The sequence below is a fragment of the Nomascus leucogenys genome, chromosome 8 (genome assembly GCF_006542625.1).
Source record: "Nomascus leucogenys isolate Asia chromosome 8, Asia_NLE_v1, whole genome shotgun sequence".
Taxonomy (NCBI): domain Eukaryota; kingdom Metazoa; phylum Chordata; class Mammalia; order Primates; family Hylobatidae; genus Nomascus; species Nomascus leucogenys.
Window position 1 is genome coordinate 89,532,514 of NC_044388.1, and position 18,679 is coordinate 89,551,192.

Consider the following 18,679-nt stretch of genomic DNA (forward strand, 5'->3'; position numbering starts at 1 on the left):
ATTTTATTCATCTCTTGATGAATGTTTGTTATTTTATTTTCTTAAATTACAAAAATGCTGCTGAGAACATCCTCGTATGTTCATATTTATACCTCCTTGTAAGTATTTCTGTAGGATAGAGTCTCAGAAGTGGGGCTGTGGGGTCGTCTTTAACAGATTGATAGCTGAATGTCAACCTGTTGGCTTTTTAAATGTCACCAACAGTCCAACACACACTCACGGTACCCTTCAGTGCATGCCAAGCTCTTCTGGCTGGTTTTTCTTCAGAAGAGACAAGGTGTCAGGTGTTTGATACCTCAAAGGGAAGTTCACATACTTAATAACACTTTGTTTTCTTTGGAGAATCTAAAATTGGATTTTATTGCTTTTGACTAAAGGCCACTGCAGGATTTGCAAAACAAAGAACAGTGTAATCTTTAGTGGCATTAAAGGATCAAGTGGATTTTCTTAGCATAAAAATATGCTGAGCGTGCCTGCTGGTTTACCTATAATGTCTAAGAATAGCCTCTGCCTTTATTTTTGGAGCAGCTAATGCATAAAAGAGATAAAAGTGATGTCCATGTCTGTACTAGAGTGTGAGTAACTGGCTATTTCTTAAACTGATTTCTCATTAATGCAATTAAACTTATCCACAAGGAATTTGGTAATATTCGCTCACATTGTGTGGCGCTTTACTCAGTCTGCAAAGAGCTCGTGGAAGGAGCCTGTAAGAACGCCAGGCAGGAACTCTTCTCCCTGTTTGGACTGTTGAGAAAACTGAAGGGGTTAAGGGGTTTAAGCCAATTTTTTTGTGGCTAGTTAGTGGCAGAGCTGGGATAGGAGCCTCCTGACTTCTGACTCTCAAGTCCAGTGCTCTTTCAGCCAGACACTTAAAGCAGAATAAAAGCAAATATGGAAAATCTTACAGTTTAAGGGTTGCTCCAAGCCCCAGGTGCTGGGCTGGAGGCTCCAGGAGCATTTGGTCAGAGAGGTAGGCCTGGGGGATCAGGCTGTGGAGAGGCTAGCAGAGACCAGCTGCCATGGAGGGTGAGGGCTGCTTTTCCTCTTCTGTTTGCTTTTTTCCTACTTTGAGGAGTGTAAGTATAGGAAGCTGGAGGGTGATGGGGCCATCTTGACTGCAGGTCAGGACTGCCCTTGGCTGAGGCTGTACTGAGCAGTGCTCCTGGTTCTGTGTGAGATGATGAGGATGCGTTACCTGGGGAGGCTGTGGCTCCCCACCTTCTCGGGGAGGTTGTGGCTCTCAGCCTCCAGAGGACAGCAAAGTAGCCAGTTCTGTTTGCTCTCTGTCAACCCAGGTGACACTGTTTGCCTATTCGGACCTGCTGCTCTTCACCAAGGAGGACGAGCCTGGCCGCTGCGACGTCCTGAGGAACCCCCTCTACCTCCAGAGTGTGAAGCTGCAGGAAGGTAAGCAGATGCCATAGGTGCCCAGAGCCCCTCTCAACTTGCCCCAGTCCTGCTGCTCTGGGCAGCCCTCTGGGCTCTGGCTGCCAGTCATCTGTAGGGCACTGGAGTGTGTGCTGCTGGGCTCTGTCCATGGGCCGGTAGGTCTCAGACACTGGCATTCCTTCTAGGCTGGTAAGCCTTCTGGTATACCTGAGGTTTTCAGGGAAGTTTCTATTCTAGAGACTTGCCAGGTAGGCTATGGAGTGGGGTAGAAGAGCTTTGGATTCAGACAGACTTGTGTTCAAATCTTGGCCCTGTCCCTCCATACTGGGATGACTGTGGGCACTGTACTCAGCCTCTCTGAGCCTGTTTCCTCCTGTGTAAATAGGGATAAAAATAGTAACTCAGAAGGTTGCTGTGAAGATTAAGCTAGGTCATAAATGTGAAGTGCCTGGCCCATAACAGGTGCCCAATAAATACTTGTTGCCACCCACTCACCCCACAGATCTGTGGACAGAGACCGCAACTCGGCTCTACCCAGCTGCATGGTCCTGCGGAGCCCAAGCCGCTGGGGCTCAGGCACATGTGGGAGCATGGAGGGAATTTCTAACCCAAACTTTCCACCATGCCCTCCACTCGTGGGAGGGGAAGCCAGCTGGGAGTATCTGTCAGCGGTTTGGTTTGGCGCCTGAGGTCTCTGCTGAGAGGGGCTCGGTTTCCTCTCCCAGATCATGAAAACAACAGACCCGTTTGAGGATGGGTGACAGGGGCAGAGAGGAAAATATTACCCAGTGAAAGAATTCTGTTTTGGCGGGGTTTGCTCTGGGAAAGCTTCCTGGCTGTTTGCGAACTGTCCTGCCTGCTCAGTGCCTGAGTGTTCCTCCTCCTCGGAAACCCATTCAGTATGAGAACCTCCACTCTCACTTCCCCACAGGAAGCCACTGACAACTTCTCCATCTCGGGCTCTGGCCTTTCCCCTGCCCATGGAAGGGAAAAGCAAGTCACCTCACTGGGTCAGCTCCTCCCTCCAGGCGGGCTCAGCCTGACCACGGGGCAGTGGGAAGGAGCCGCCTGAGCAACTCCAGTTCCAGCACTGGCATTCCCAGAGTTCCCCATGCCTGCTGGAGGGCAGTAGGTTGGAGCTCCAGTGGCCTCTGTTCCTGGGCTTCTCTGCCGTCCTCTCCATACCTCCAGCCCCTCCCTGGCTCCCTCACACCCAGCTTCCCATATGCCCATTCTCCCTGTCGCTCCAGCCTGCAGTGTGCATATTCACACATGCACTCACACAGAGTCCCTTCTTCTCTGCGTCCCCCTCCCTGACCCCAGCCCAGACAGTCTAGGACCCCGTCACATTTGAGGGAGGAGCACTGGATGGGGCAGGGCTCAGTAATATGCCCTGGTTGGTATAAGAATGGAACCCTCGCTCTGTTGTGCACATTACAAGGCTGAGGCCATAACCCAGGACCCTGGTTTGCTCAGCTTCCTGCGAGAAGGAGGGAGGGAGGAGAAGCAAGGCTCACACTGGCTACAATTTGGGTGGAGGTGGAGGTTGTGGGGAGAAGGTAGTAGAGGAGCTGAGGGCAGTGGCTGGGAGTCTGGAGCCTGGGCGTGGTGCTGCTGTGCTGTGCTGTGTGGCTTCAGCTGGCCCTTTCCCTTTGCCAGGCTTCAGTTTCTCTGACTGGGAACTAAGGGTGGGGCCAGCGCTTTGTGTCCCTCCCAGCTCTGATGCCCCCACACAGAACCGCAGAGCTTGCTGCGAGCAGCTGCTGGACCATGCCTATACTATCCTGCCTCTACCCCTCTGGGGGCCTGGATGGGGAATTGGTTGGGATCTCTCCTTCTGGAGGCCCCAGGCCCCAGACTTGAAGCTAGGGGTGGGGTGGGCTCCATCCTCCACTGGGTTGTGATGGTCAAGGTGGGTGGTGTGGGGCCTTGGGGTGTCACAGAGACTCTCTAGGTGCTGAGCTGCGTTTGAGCCGCAGCCTTGTGTAAGCCTGGCACTGTGGCTTCCTCTGCCTGCAGATGGAGGGCAAGCTGCATAAGGGCTGAGAATGGCCAAGGCAGCACTTCTCAGGAGAGACCACCATGGCCGGAAGAGCCCCTTGGGTTGGCGTGGGAGAGGGGCCTGTGTGTGTGTGCGTGCATGTGTCGGCCTGCCCTGAATTTTTTTGGACAGATGGTTTGGGGCCAAACTCCAGGGAGCCTGAGAGCTGTGGAGAGGGATGGAAATGGCTCCATTTGTAGGTGCACAATCCAATGTTTAGATTTCTTTCCAGGCACTGATGGAGCCCTTGCCTTCCCCCAGCTGCCCTCACTCCCCTGAGACAGGCTTGTGGGTCCAGAGGCTCATGGAAGTTTAGTGACTCCTTCTCCTACAGTCTAAATAGGAGCCACAGGACCCAACGTTCTGAGTCCTGACATCCAATTTCCTGCCTGCCTCCCATGTGCCCCAAGAGACCTGCTGCAGCAGCAAGGGCCTGAGGCTTTTAAGGGATGCATTTGGGACCTCAGCTGGAGCCTCTGTTGGCAGAATGGTCTCTGATTAATATTGCTCATGACTCCTAGATTTCTTATTTGTCTCTTTCAAACCACCACGTATGCAGAATTCAATTTGGGGCAAAGAAGATGGCAAACAATGAATGCACCCAACCTTTCTGGCTGGTTGGGGCTGGCAGGGGCTGCTCCCTGGCAGGGGAGAATCAGCCCCATGCTAGGGACCAAGGTACCCCTGTGTAACTTGTCTGAAGAGTCCTTAGCTCCATTGGCCAAGCATACTCCCAGGGCCTAGCCTGGGGCATGGAGCACTGTGCTTGCCTAATCAATGTTTGTTGTGTGAATGAATGACTAAAAGGAGAGCAGAAGTGTTGCCTCAGTTCGGGAGCTGGAGGTGCACCTCTCCCCCAGGGCTCCTGGGTGGTAGTCACTTAAATCTTGTCTGGCCCCGTCCTGCCCAGCCTCCCCTAGGCTTCAGCAGGGCCGAATGGCAGTGTAATGGGAACAGGCGGAGAGCTGGCGCTAACAATTGGGACATCTCCGGTCAGCCGGGGCCCATTGTGGTCTCTTCCTGCCTCTGCTGCCCGCTAGCTTTGCTACTCTTTGTGTTGCTGCCTCCCAGGCGGCCAGCGTCATGCCCATAGTGTGTCTTTCTGGCCTGCTATGGTATCTCAGAAGTGGCCTGGAAATGTTCCACTGATTCTTGGGCTCTCCATTCACCTTGGAGCCAGGTAGGCAGTTGCAGAAAGTCAGTCGCCTTGGTCTCAGCTGCCGGAATGTTTGGAGTTAACTCTTGGTTAGTCCCCATTTTCTGAGCACGTCCTCAGAGCCCACATCAGTGATAGCAGTGCTGGGGTGGTAGCAGTGGAAGGGACACGTTGCCACCTCTGAGGCTCATAGCCTGGTGGAATGCAGACGAATAACCGTGGAGGAGTAGAAGTGTGACATGGTGGTCAGGACGCAGGCTCTGGAGGCAGGCAGTCCTCGGTTCAAAGCTCGGCTTTGCCACTTGCTCACTGTATGCCCTATTCATCTTGTTCTCCCTCCCTGGGCCTCAGTCTCTGTATCTGGAGAATGGGGACAATACCCCTTCTGCTTGCCTCAGACAGCGAAGGGGGTTTGCTTAATGGTTGAGTTTTGGATCTCAGATCAGGTGGGAGAGGGCTCTGGGAAAGTGACAGAGGGGTCAGACCTGGGCCAGGAAGCTATCTCTGGGGCCCACCCAGACCGTGATTGGGGATCCCTCCTGCATGGTCCATGTATTCCTTGTGGGAAGGGAGGTCCACTCTGGAACCCAATGGCTCCTTGTAGAATTTCAAAACGGCCAAGGCAGTTGGAATGTTTAAAGGAAAACCCAGATGTGTGCTGCCCTTCTCCTCCCTACCAGACCCCAGTTCTAATGTTCTAGAAGGGGAAGAATTTCTCTCCTGGGTCAGCCCCTTGCAGCCTGTTTTCTACAGCTGCAGCTCCTCTCCGGCACCCTTGGCTTCCTCAGTTTGTTGTTCTTTTATGAGGCTCTGAACCATGCTGAGTGCTGCCCCCATTCCGTCCTCCTCTCAAAGTACTGCCAGCACAAGGCTGTGACGTGGAACAGATTTCAGGGAAAGTTTGCAGCAATGCAGGGAGGTTTGGGAAGGAGGCAAGTGTGTCACAGCACAGAAAAGTTGTCAAGGCAATCCATCCACCATTCCCTGCCATAGGGAATATGTCTCAGGGAGTGTTCCCCCAACCTCAGCCTCCTGTTTCCCTGCAGCTCTCATCTCCTGGACTTTCCTTTCCCTTCTAGAACCTTCTCTTTTCTCACTGCCAGCTTCTAACCCCCAAGTTTCTGTTATTTTCTTACATAGATCTTTTTGACTCTCACTTGGCACTAGGATGTGCTTCTGGAAAGCCGAAGAAATGTCCCAGTGTGTTCTCTTAAACAAAAGAAACCACCTCCTCTTGTCTCCACCCTCAGCAACATAAGGAACCAGCAGAAGCTTTGAAATTACAGTTTTCTTAAACATGATGGACTTCTTAGGCAGGACTCCCTCCCTCTTGAGTCCATCACTAGGTGGGAAGAAGTAGAAAGATTTATTCTGCCTAAGTCCGAAGTGAACCCTCATTTACTTATGGGAGATTTTTTTAATCTGGCTGTGGCTGGCAGCCCCTGGCCCTAGGGATAGCTTTGTCTCAGAACTGCCCATATACCTTGCTTCAAGGGGGCCTGGCCTTCACCCACACCAGGGCCCTCATTCACTGCTTTTCTTAGGAAATTGACTTGACCCACAGTCTCTATTTTTATCTTGCTGTCTTCTCTTTGCAACTAATTTTGGTGTCTTTGACAATTTCTTTACTTCAAGTATGTGTTAAGGGTTCTACCTTGAGCCCAGCACTGGCCTGGTGCCTTGAGAGGACAGAGGATCTGGATAGGGCCTATGTGATGGGCATTTGAGAGGTGGGGTGGGTAGTAGTAGGAATGTGGGCTCTGGATCCAGGCTACCTGGGTCTAAATCTTGATTGTCTTCCTTACTCCCGGACAAGTTACTCAATTCATCTGTGCCTCAGTTTTCTTAAGAGTCTTGGGTGAAAAGAGCCCTGCTTTCTAGGGGTTGTTGTGAGGGTCAAGCATATCCATGGGAAGCATAGGGAACAGTGGTTGGCATGGAGCACTGTGGTGCGCTAAGGTCCTATGGCCCTTTAAGCATTTACTGTTTTACGTGCTGCGTGGTTGCTTCCCTCAACAATGACAGTTTGCCTAGCGAGGCCCATTGCATGGTCACAAGGAGTAACCATCCCGGGCCCGTGCCCAGACAAGTGCCCTAAGCGGGAGTGCTGCCAGGCCCTGAGGAGTGGCTGTAGTGGGCAGGGCAGGTGTCCTGGAGGGAGGGACCGGGCTGCTTCTCTGCACTTGCTCTTCCTTGAACACAACTTGTGCTTCTCTTGGAATGTCCCTTCTTCCCACCTTGAGTCCAAACTCAACAGGGCCCTCCTTCAGGAAGCTTTTCCCAGAAGCTGGGTGTCAGCTCCTGGTCCTCCTGCTTCTGAAGTGCTCTGAGCAATCACCTTCCCGCGGCGCTGACATTGGACCTTAGCTCCTCTGCCGGAGGAGGGAGTTGCTGACAGCCCTCCCAGATGCCTCCTAGGTGGAGGGGAGTTAGTGAATGGTTGCAATTGGGATCCTGGACCAGGGGTTAGGAGGCTCTAGGAAAACACACAGAGAGGTGAAGCCTGGGCCTGGAAGCTGTCTCTGGGCTCCACCCAGTCTATGACAGGGTATCCACCTGCACAGCCCACCATTCCTTGGCGGAAAACAAGGCTCCCTATTAAATTTCAAAATGGCAAAGGCAGTTGGAGCATTTAAAGGAAAATCCAGATGTGTGCTGCCTCCAGGTCTCTCACTGCAGAAATCATGGAAGGGAGGAGGCCTCCTGGGATGGAAGAGGGCTCCTTCCCTGTACCTGATGCCCAGAGGGTGCTCCTGGTTACCTCTCCAGGGGATGAGGTTTCAGCATTCCTTGGGCCAGGCTGACTCGCAGGCAAATGCCTTAGAGCTGTACATTACCCTGGTTAGTTACTTAGCCAATTTTCCTCCAGAGACTTCCCTGCCTCCCATGCCTGCCTCTCTCTTTTCCCAGGAGGTGCCACACACAGCCTTCTGGGCAAGACAGCTGACTGTGCTGGAGTAAACTGCTGAGGCTCTTTATCCAGTTCTAATGCAAATCTTACTTTTTGTTCCCTCAAAGGTTCTTCAGAAGACCTGAAATTCTGCGTGCTCTATCTAGCAGAGGTGAGTCCTTTCCTCTGGATTTGAGGAGAGAGATATTCGACTTGGTGCTTGAGGGGAGACACTGGGCTGGGATCTAGATCAGTGTTCTGATGCCAGCCTCCATACCCACTCATGCTGAAGTCCTGGGCAAGGCCAGAGTAGCAGTTTTTTGCTAGGTAGAATGGGACTAGCCATTCCTGCCCCTGCCTCTCTCACCTCTGTGTTAAACAGCAGTGGACAGGAAAGTGCTTAGAACAGACCCTTGAGATTTTCTGTGCAGGACCTCCTGAACTGCAGGAATCTCAGTGGGGGTGTGGCTGGGCAGCTGTGCATCACCCTGTTTACTGGTTAATAGCCCTTCCTCTAGAGATCGCTCTGATTCCTGTACCTGCCTCTTGCTTCCACGTTTTCCAGGAAGTACCACCCACGACCCCTTGTACAGGGTCTCGTCAGTGTTTCAAAAGGCCTGAAGGTATTTGTACCTTTACCTGGGCCAGATAATACAGGCTAAAACAAACATCCAGTGTCTGGGTTCCAGGCTGGAATGATACCCACTCAGTGTGGTTGAGATTCCTGGTTATCTCAGTCTGATCAGAAGCTTAGATAGGCAGTGCTGTGCCTTTGCTGAGCAACATCTGGCAAGTAACTTATTACTTGATTTGGTTTGGTAGATAAAATATCATTAAGGCTGGGGTTTAACCCAAGAGATCCTTGAAGATGAAAAAGTTGAGAGCCACTGAGCTATACAAATACTTCTCAATTTTCGGTGAATTTTCTATTCACCACAGGGCAGTGTCTGTTCCAAGCAAGGATGCATGAGACACATTCCTGCCTCTGCCTTCGCTTAAGTTTATCTCATGAAACAGTCCAGGGAACCTGTTTTGTGGGAGGTGGGACATGGTCTGTATTGGCTGGCCAAGAGGAACACACCCCTTTGAGAAGGAATTGTACACAGTTTGTGATTGAAAATCATTCCTTCAGTTCCTGGCTAAGAAGTGCAAGGCCTAGAGAGAGTTTTTGAACAGCCCCCTGGAGGAGAAGACAGTTGACGAGAAGTTAGCTTTAGCGGAGGGCAGAGAGTTCCAAAGAGGCAGTGGACATTGCTGGGGCTCAGCTGGGGAACTGGGCTGCCTGAAATGCAGACCTTAGGGCCAAGAGGGCATTGGATGTCCTCCCCTGTGTCAGGCACATTCCCCCTGGGGCACAGGAAGTGGCTGGTGGAATCACTTCAGTGCTGGAGGGTGTTTAGTTCCACAGAGCCAAGCAAGCAGAGAGGAGAAGCCATGACCAGGCTAGGCTTTTCCTCCAGCCCCACCACACTGGGTTCTGATTCTCTGGGGCAGTCCCTGAAAGGAGGCTCCAGGTTCTTTAATGCCAGTGGAGCTTCCTGCCAGGTTGGGTTAGTTTTTCCCAGAGAAAAGGACTTCTGCACCATTAGTTTCCTGGGATCTGTGACCTCCTAGCTTCCGGAGATTGTGAAGGGATATTGATTTGGGGCTTTTTGTTTCAGTAAAGTGCCAGGTGATCTGATTTCCAGGGGCTGTGGGATTGAGCTTACAGGCAGCTAGAAGCCTCTCTCTTCTCTTAATGGGTTGCTATTAGAAGAAGTACATCTGTAATTCAGGGAAGACAAGATTCCTTCTTGCTCTGTAGCCTGGGCCACTCTTAACATGGGTGGTTTCGGATCCTATCAAGAGCCTGAAACTCACATCTTAGTTAGAACTTCTGACAAGTGATTTCTCTTCATTGCCTGACATGCAGGTGGCATCCACAGAAGAAAAAGAGAGTCAGGATTTGGAGACGTTTTTTGACTCTGCATTGAGTAAGGCCCAATTGCCTGGGTGATGGCAGCTCTGATTGTTCTCTAGCTGCAAGATCCTGGGTGGTGTTATCCGAAAGTAGTCCTGGGCTCTGGGTCCCTATTGCCCAGACAGGTGTGTTTCTCAGTTCCTGCAAATACACTGGACAGATGCAGCCCACAATTGGCTTCAGAACACAGAGGGCTCTGAAGTCAGTTGGGTCCATGGGCACATTGGTTGGGGACTATTCTCTAACCTAGAATCTAATGTTGGCTCCATTAATTTAAGAGTCTTGGAGTTAGGAAAACCTAGATTTGAATCTTGGCTCTGCCATTTTCTGAGTGATCTGGGGCCAGTTACAAACTCATCTCTGAAATGGGGCTGGTTCTACCCTGCAGGGTTGTGGTAATGATTAAATGAGATTCAATAAGACTTGCATCCAAAGCACTTAGCACAGAGCCTGGCACACAGTGAGCGCTCAATAAATGGTAGCTATTGTTATTGACAGTTTCAAAACAAGGGGAAGGGCTCTTCATATTCATTTACTCTCCATTAGAGAAATCACAAATGATTTATTGGTCTTTTAAAAAGAAAGCTAAGAGGAATAGCTCATATTCTTTGTAATGTGCATATACAGTTATACAAATATGGTAAGATCACAGGCCCTGGAGGAGGCAGAAGACAAACAGTGAATCTCTCCTCTCCCGAGACCTCCTGGGGCCAGTGACATAACCTCTCTGAGCCCTAGTTTTCTCATCTGAAAAATGGTAGCAACTACTTTCCTTCCTACCTATGTCATAGGGTCATTAGGAGAACTGAATTAAATGACAGAATTTTTATCAAAGCAAATGAACCAACTTAATTTATGGCTGAAGAGGTTTTGGTTTTTACAAAGATACAATTAATTCAGGAGCAAGGAGGTAAGGCAAGAGCGGGATTTTAAAGAGGCCAAGAGGAGCTGGGTGTCTGGTTGGATTTCAGGATGCCCATGTTTAAACGCACAGGTCTGTGCCCAGTGCTCTGGGCCAGGGCCAGTGCATCTGAAAGGTCTGTGCTTGGCTGACCACCCCATAGTCAGGAGGCACCGTCTGAGCGAGTTATGTGAGGAAGCCTTCAGGGTGCCTTATGGCCTTGACCCCAGAGCCTGGTATTGAGGGCACAGTGGGCATCAGTGTTGGGACCGACGAGTTGGATCACACCCTGGATTAAAAGAGATGGTTTACTTATGAGGGAAGCCAGGAAGGTAATGAGTGTCCCCAATTTAGATAGATTTAGGCAGATGGGAATTCAGCCTCCCTGGAGGGAGCTGGCTTAGTGCTCTCTCTCTTGGCTTTGCCAAGAGAGAGAGACCAAACCTTAGGTCTCCCAAAAATGGTTGCTCATCTAAGCCAGTCAGCTCTGCCCCCTGCCTTGGAAGCCTTCTGGGTCCTCTAGTATTACAGCTTCAAGCTCTGAGAGCCAGAGACCCAGCCCTACGCTCTGCTGTTGAGACAGGCAATACGGTCACCATCTCAGGTGAAGAAATATGGCTTTCTAAAGGAGATTCCCATGGGGCAGGGCAGCGGAGGGTGGTTCTTGTGGTGTCAGCAAAACGGGCATAATCATGGCTGTTACCTTGCAATGTTGTTGGAAGAAATGTCAAGGTATCACTAGAAAGGGGCTTAGCACTGTGCAGGGCATGGGATTTGAAGGGGCTGCCTCAGTATTGAGGGTAGGTGGCTCTCTCATTGTGAGAGGCCCTCCCAGGATGGGGGGAGCTCTTTCAAACTTTTGTAGGGAGGGGGACACCATCCTGGAGCTTAGAGCAGTGGACAGTTATACAAAAAGCTGCCAGCAAACTCTGCAGCTGCTCTGAGACCCAGCTACCTACAGAATTTCTCCTGGAGGCTTTGCATTCTGGTCGCCTCTTGGTCCAGTCTGCAAGCGGGAGCATTCCTGCCAGCCACAGGTGTGGCAGCCTGACCAGGTGATGAGACCTCCCCAGGTGTTGGAGATGAGATCCCAGCATGTGGTTCTCCAAGGCTTTGAGCTGGAGCTCTGCTCCTCATTGGCGATGAGACTCAGGGAAGTCCTTAGCTGCTCTGAACCTTGGCCATTCCCTTCCATAAAATGGGGACAACAATCCATGCCCTTCCTGCCTCTTCACTGCATTGCCAAGATCAGCATGAGATTATGAGTGGGAAAGTTCTTTTTTTTTTTTTTTTTTTTTTTTTTGAGACAGAGTCTCACTCTGTTACGCAGGCTGGAGTGCAATGGTGCGATCTCACCTCACTGCAACATCCGCCTCCTGGGTTCAAGCGTTTCTCTTGCTCCAGCCTCCCAAGTAGCTGGGATTACAGGTGCGCACCACCACGCTTGGCTAATTTTTGTATTTTTAGTAGAGATGGGGTTTCATCGTATTGGCCAGGATGGTCTCAAACTTCTGACCTCAGGTGATCTGCCTGCCTCAGCCTTTCAGAGTGCTGGGATTGCAGGCATGAACCACTGTGCCCAGCTGGAAAGTTCTTTTTAAAATTGATAATCAGACAAAAGGAATTATTAGTAAGGCAGAATTCCTGCTTCAGAACAGAAAGAGAAGAGGATATGGAGGCTCAGGGAGATTAAGGAATCTGCTGAAGCCCACCCAACTGGGTAGAAGCAGGGCTGGGAGGCTCGGGCCAGGGCCAGCTTCATGGAGTGATGGCCTTTCCAAGCTGGAAGGGACCACAGTTCCTGCCTCACCCCCCACCTTTACATGGGAACACTGGAGACAGGGAGCAGAGGGCCTTCTGGTCAGCATCTGCCTCACCCGGCTTCTCCCTGGGAAATCTTGGGGTCTTTTGCTGGCCATATCCTTCCCTTGCCATAGGCTAGAGGGTTCTGGGCAGTGGAGGGAAGCTGTTGTTAAGTGGAAGCTCCAGGAGTGCCTCAGCACACCACCCAGTTCCCTGAAACCAGCAGGCAGGGCTTTCTTTCCTCTTTCCCCAGATGCTTTTAGGAAGATCAACTTCTGAGCACTTTTGGGCCTGAGAGGAATGGCTGGCACTCAGCATGGGATGTGCCCCCACTCTGAAGGGCGGCATTCCTGAGGGTTGGGTTGGATGCAGGGTAGAAGTCCCTAGATATTTGCAGGGTAGAAGTCCCTAGATATTATCAGCTGATGCGATAGTCCACCCCAGCTCAAGGCCTGCATTCGCTGTTTCTGGAACAGCTTCTCCCAGACATTGTTTTTGCTGGCCCCTTCTTACCATTCATGCCTTAGCTTGTGTGTTGCCCTTTCTAAGAGGCCTTTTCTGGTCACCTCAAGTACAACCTCTCCCTTTATGACCTTGGTGACATTTTCACAAGTTGTAGTTACAGTTGTCCCTTGGTATCCACCAGGGATTTTTTCCAGGACCCCACAGATACCAAAGTCCAAAGATGCTCAAGTCCTTGATACAAAATGGGGTAGTATTTACATGTAACCTATACACATCCTTCCATGTACTTTAAATCATCTTTAGATTACTTATAATACCTAATACAATGTAAGTTCTATATAAATAGTTGTTAAACTGTATTGTTTAGGGAATAATGGCAGGAAAAGAAATCTGTACATATGTAGTACAGATGATTTTTTTTTTTTTTTTTTTTGAGACAAGGTCTGCCCTGTCGCCCAGGCTGGAGTGCAGTGGCACAATCATTGCTCACTGTAGCCTCAAGCTCCTGGGCTTCAGCAATCCTCCCACCTTATCCTTCCAAGTAGCTGGGACTACAAGCCCACACCACCACACCCAATTAATTTTTTTTTTTTTAACTTTTTGTAGAGACTGGGTCTCACTGTGTTTCCCAGGCTTGTCTGGAACTCCTTGGTGCAAATGATCCTCCTGCCTTGGCCTCCCAAAATGCTGGTTTACAGATGGGAGCCACTGTGACCAGCCTAAAATATTTTTTCAAATATTTTCCATCCTCTGTTGGTGGACTCCATGGATGTAGAAGCCATGGATAGGGAGGGCTGTATATTTAATTGTTTATTTGTATAAATAACAAATATTATTGTCTTTGCCCCTAACCTGAGAGCATGGGCTTAGTCTGTCTCATTTACCTCTTTATTTCCAATGCCTGGGACTGTCCCTGACACAGAGCAGGTGCTCAATAAATAGTTATTTTATTTTATTGTTTTTCGAGGCTGAGTCTTGCTCTGTCACCCAGGCTGAGTCTGGCTTTGTCACCCAGGCTGGGGTACAGTGGTGCAATCCTGGCTCACTGCAACCTCTGCCTGCCAGGTTCAAGTGATTCTCCTGCCTCAGCCTCCTGGGATTACAGGTGCATGCCACCATGCTGGCTAATTTTTGTATTTTTAGTAGAGATGGGGTTTCAGCATGTTGGCCAGGCTGTTCTCGAACACCTGACCTCATGATCCACCTGCCTCGGCCTCCCAAAGTGCTGGGATTATAGGCATGAGCCACTGCACCCAGTCAATAAATAGTTATTAAACAAATGAATTACTGAATAGTAATACTAGTGACTGTTTGTTGAGGCCTGATTGTTGTCCTCCTTGCTTGCCCTCCTAGTAGCTCTGAAAGCCAGGTGATACCATTATATCCCCATTTCACAGGCAGCTTGGTACTTTCCTGAGGTTGACAGCTGGGAAGTGGCACACCTGGGATTCAAACCAGGCCTGTCCCCACTGCAAAATGAGAAAGGGCTGGATAGAAACACTGTCTTTTTTTTTTCTGTTCCAAGGGATCAGCTGATGCTCTTAGCTCCCTGGCTGAGTTCATCTAATCGCAGCCCTTTGGGGTTATAATCAAATTCTAGTGGAGGCAAACAGAGCTTGTAATCCCCTGATGAGAGTACCCGGTTGTGGGTGGCAACCCTGGGCATGTACCACCATCCCTACCCCGCCCCTAGCACACTCTGCTTTAGGGGTGGCTCTCTGGGTCCCTGAAGCTCCCTGGTGCTTGTGCCAAAGCTGACCTGGATTTGACCTTATCCCAGAAGTCCCTCCTGGCAACCAGAGCTTACCAAGGCCATTGCTTGCTAAGCACTATATGAGGCCTAGATGAAAAAGGCCTTTCTAGAAGGGGTTTATAGTTTAGTTGGGGAGAGGAGACTGTAGTACTTAACAAGGTTAAATAGCGAAGCGGGACCTAAATGTCAGCAGTGCCTGGGATGTTGCTGCCCTTGACTGAGCCAAACAGTCACAGATTAGACCGAGATCATGTGCTGGAAAGTGGGGCTGCAGAGGGCCACATAACTCTGCCTGTCAAAGACTTTCCAAAGGACCCTGAGTTGCTGTTTGGGTTCTGTTGGTATACCCGTCCAACCACCCGTTCAGCCTTGGCCTTGGGATCAGAGAAGAGCGCTGTGAGGGAGATGGGTTCTGTGAGCCGGGGGAGGTGGGGAGGGTTCCTGGCTCCACAGAGAATCAGCCTGAGGCCCTGGCCCTCTGGGCTCCCCACGTGCTCCCCCAGCTGCTGCTTTGTGCTGCCTGCCCCTGGGGGTGACCTCATTGGCTCTGTCCTGCTCTCCACAGGCCTCTGCTGTGTTGGGAGCCACTGCCTTCTTCCCCTCCCCCAACCTGTGGGCCCACAGCTCGCCAGCTGGCCCTTGAACCCACTTCCCTGCGCCTCTGGCTGCCTCAATGTCACTGGGGATTAGTGTGCATTTGTGGCTTTTGGCGGACACTCCCCTCACGGCTGCAGCCTTACCCTCTGGAGCCCAGGGATGGGCTTGGGCCTGGGAGCCCCCTGAACCAGGGAGCAGCCCTGACCGTCCGTTTCTCTATTTTCCCTGACGTCAGAAGGCAGAGTGCTTATTCACTTTGGAAGCGCACTCGCAGGAGCAGAAGAAGAGAGTGTGCTGGTGCCTGTCGGAGAACATCGCCAAGCAGCAACAGCTGGCAGCGTCGCCCCCGGACAGCAAGGTAAGGGCCTTGACAGTGGCTGTGGCCTGGCTGCCTCGTTTCCCCTCAGCCAACCTGGACCCTTGAGCCTCTGCATTGAGCTGGGGGCCGGCCTGAGCTTCCAACTTGGCTCTGGGCAATGAGCTCTTGGCAAGCGGGGGCCTGTGCCCGAATGTCTCTCCCCCTTGGCATGTCATTGGGTCTGCTGAGTGGGTCTGACAGTGCTCGTGTAGAGCGACAGAGTCAAATTAAGCGTGGCCCATCAGTTCTGCACTCTGTTCTTCGGATTGCCTATGGCAAGGTTTAATTTGGGCTGGCCTCCCTGATGCTGCCTGGCATGTGTTCACCTCTGCCATTGGGTAGCCTGTGCCCGGGGGCAGCACACTGGTGTTTAACATTGACCCCAGGCGGATGCGATAGAGGGGATGTTTGCGGCAGAAGCTGTTGTATGCTGTGTAGTTCCATGTGGGCCAGAGCCAAGTAGAGCCGAGTGTGGACTGCTGGGGGCTGGGGACTGGCTGGCAGGAGCATCAGGGAAGATTAGAGACTCCCAGGGGAGGCTGTTCTGGGCTGGGCACTGCTCAGCCCATCCAGTGCCTGGGGAGAGGGGATAGGATAGGAGCTGGACCACACAGCCTTCACCTTTGACACTCCGATGCCAGCCACAACGTACGGTTATATTACCCCATCTGTGAGTCATTCGGGTCCCTTCTTTTGCTAAATGTGCTGGCCATTTGGGAATTGGGTCTGGTTGGCTGCAAAAGTTGCTGAGGTGGTTGCTCTGCTGGATCTGGGGGAAGAGGAGAGATGAAAGAAAACTGCAGCCTGTAACTTGCTGGCCTTTTTGCTTCTCCCTGGTGCAGTCAGTCCCCTATGCCATGGGCAGCAGGCCTATGCAGGGGGCAGTGGGGGGCAGGCCTGCTGAGGCAGGAGGTGGGGAAGAGGCAGTTGGCAGCTTCTTCTGAGGGCCAGTGGTGGACAGCAGCTCCCCAGCTATTCCCGAAAGGAGTGAGGATCTCAGAATTACATCATCTTAGCTGTGAACGTTCTCTTGTTTTACACTAGCTAGTGGCAAGAATAACTTGGATGAGGGAAGACAGTAGGAAGAGCACGGACTTCTGAGCCACCCTCTACCACCAACTGGCAGTGGGAACTTGGGCAAGTCACTTTGCTGCTCTGTGCTTTGCTGTCCCCGTCAGTAACCTGGGACAATAGTCCTTCCCTCAAAGGGTTGTTGTGAGAATGAAATGAGAGGGTGCATATACGGGCTATAGCACAGTGCCTGGTATGCAGTAGGCACTTGCTCAACCATAGCTGTGGGGAATGCATTGCCCCTGCCCAGCCCCAGGTGGTTTGTTGCAACACTGGCTGGTTGCCACTGTCAGGCTTTTCTACTGAGCAGAGACCTGTCCCCGTGCCTATAGGCTGCCCTGCCCCACTGATCCTGGGTTGGTCACAGTCAGAATCCAGGCCGCTTCCTCTTCATTGGGGTGGCCCCTGGGATGTCAAATGGCTGAACCTATGCCCCCAGTTTTTTTTCCTTTAGGCTTGTGCCTCCTTTTCTGGGGGAAAGAGCTCTTTGTGCCTCACCATCAGAGTTTGCTGACTCTGGAGTGTGTTAGCAGCAGCCTTTTCAATACCTTGGAGAATCTCTCCATCTTCAGGTTTGGGAGGACAGAGAGTGACTGAAGGCAGGCTGTTTCCGAGGCAGGTTGTGGTCCCTGTAGGGCTTTGGGCTTGGCTGGCTGACCCTGGAAGGGCCCAAGGGTTTGAGGCCTGGCTTCAGGGCCACACCAGAATGTATGGGAATCCTGGGCAGAGCTGTTTGGACACCTCTTCAAACCCAAACTCTTCAAACGTGTGTTCCGTGGAGAAGCTGTGTGCTGGACAGGAGAAGGATGAAGGAGGGGGCCCGAGTGCTGGGACAGCCTCAGAATTACCTCCCGGGCCTAAGAACTGGGCCTGGAGCCACACTGGCATACCCTACTTGGGCCACCCTCCTAAGAAGGCCATGATGTAACTGTCTTTTGTCAGGCTGGCCCTAGAGGTCTCACTGCTCAACCTTCCCCATCCCTACCGCCACCATGCACATGCAAAGAGTCTTAGCAACTTACTCCTTCTAGACACTTACGGAATGCTTCCTGAGAGGAATTCCAGTAAATACAATTCTCTCCAGCCCTAGGTAGTTCTAGCAATGCTTTAGCAACCTCACTGACAGGGCCCACCTGGCTTTCCAGCTGGTCCACAGCATTGTCCACTTGCGATCAGTTCCGTCAGTTCCTGGCAGCCTCGGGGCGACCAAGGGCTGGCCACTAAGGTCTCCGTCTCCAGGGCAGAAGAGGAAGGGCCAAACAGAGCTCAGAGGCTAGCTGCTTTCTCTTCAGGTAAAAGGGACCGATTTGCTCTGAGATGGAGTGTCGCTCTGTCACCCAGGCTGGGGTGCAGTGGTGCGATCTCAGCTCACTGCAGCCTCTGCCTCCTGGGTTCAAGAGATTCTCATGGCTCAGCCTCCCGAGTAGCTGGTACCACAGGCACATGCCACCATGCCTGGCTAATTTTTGTATTTTTAGTAAAGATGGGGTTTCACCATGTTGGCCAGGCTGGTCTCGAACCCCTGATCTCAAGAGTAGCACACCTTTGAATGCCTTTTCTGTGTTCTTTCTGCGGATGCTCCACCTTCTGCTGAATAAAGGAAAACACTGCCTAAACCCCCCACACCACCCCTGCCCCACCCAAATGCCTCTCTGGGAAAAGGGGGTTTGTAAGGCAACTCCCCAAACTCCCGTGCTCCTTTCAACAGTATCTGCTGACACCCAGACGTGGGGGATTCTTTAAATATCTTAAGGAATGTGAAGCTCTTCCCAAATTCACAAAACGTAATAAGTGCAATTTACCTTGAAGATGAAATATATGCTTGTTGGGAAGGTGGAGGGAGTCAGGGGAAGATGGACTTAAAGAGCAGTTGGGAGGTCACTCCCTTGCTGTGGGACCTTTAGCAGCCACTGGCTGCTGTGGCCTCAGTAGTCCCATCTGGGCACTGGGCCCATGGCTCTTTCTGTCTCTCCAAGCTTTGTGATTTTCGTGAAAGCTGAGGGCTGGGGGCCATCTAGTCACCATTTTTTATAGAAATAAATGAACTACTTTCTCTCTTGTCTCAACTTCCTACTCCTGTTCATCACCCCCTCCTTATTCTTCAGAACTCTGCCCCTCTGTTGCTTCATTATCTGTAGCTGGGGGGCACCTACCTTTCTTCTTCTGCCTGGGAATCCTTGTACTAAACTCCCTGCATGGGGACCGCTGCGAGGCTTCTAATCTAGAGTAACTCAGAGCTGGGCCCACCTGTGGCCATTCAGGTTCTAAGCTAGAAGGGAGAGGCAGTTATATATT

The 18,679-nt window shown here is 51.5% G+C and overlaps 1 protein-coding gene across 6 annotated transcripts in view; it reads left to right on the forward strand.

Moving 5' to 3' along the window:
• RGS3 (regulator of G protein signaling 3) overlaps positions 1–18,679 on the forward strand; it is a 188,145-nt gene that overhangs the window by 111,443 nt on the left and 58,023 nt on the right. For all 6 annotated transcript variants that reach the window (XM_030817652.1, XM_030817657.1, XM_030817653.1 and 3 more), the window contains 3 exons: positions 1,296–1,407; positions 7,605–7,648; positions 15,191–15,313. In XM_030817652.1, coding sequence (XP_030673512.1) covers positions 1,296–1,407; positions 7,605–7,648; positions 15,191–15,313 — 279 coding nt within the window. The remainder of the gene's footprint in view (positions 1–1,295; positions 1,408–7,604; positions 7,649–15,190; positions 15,314–18,679) is intronic.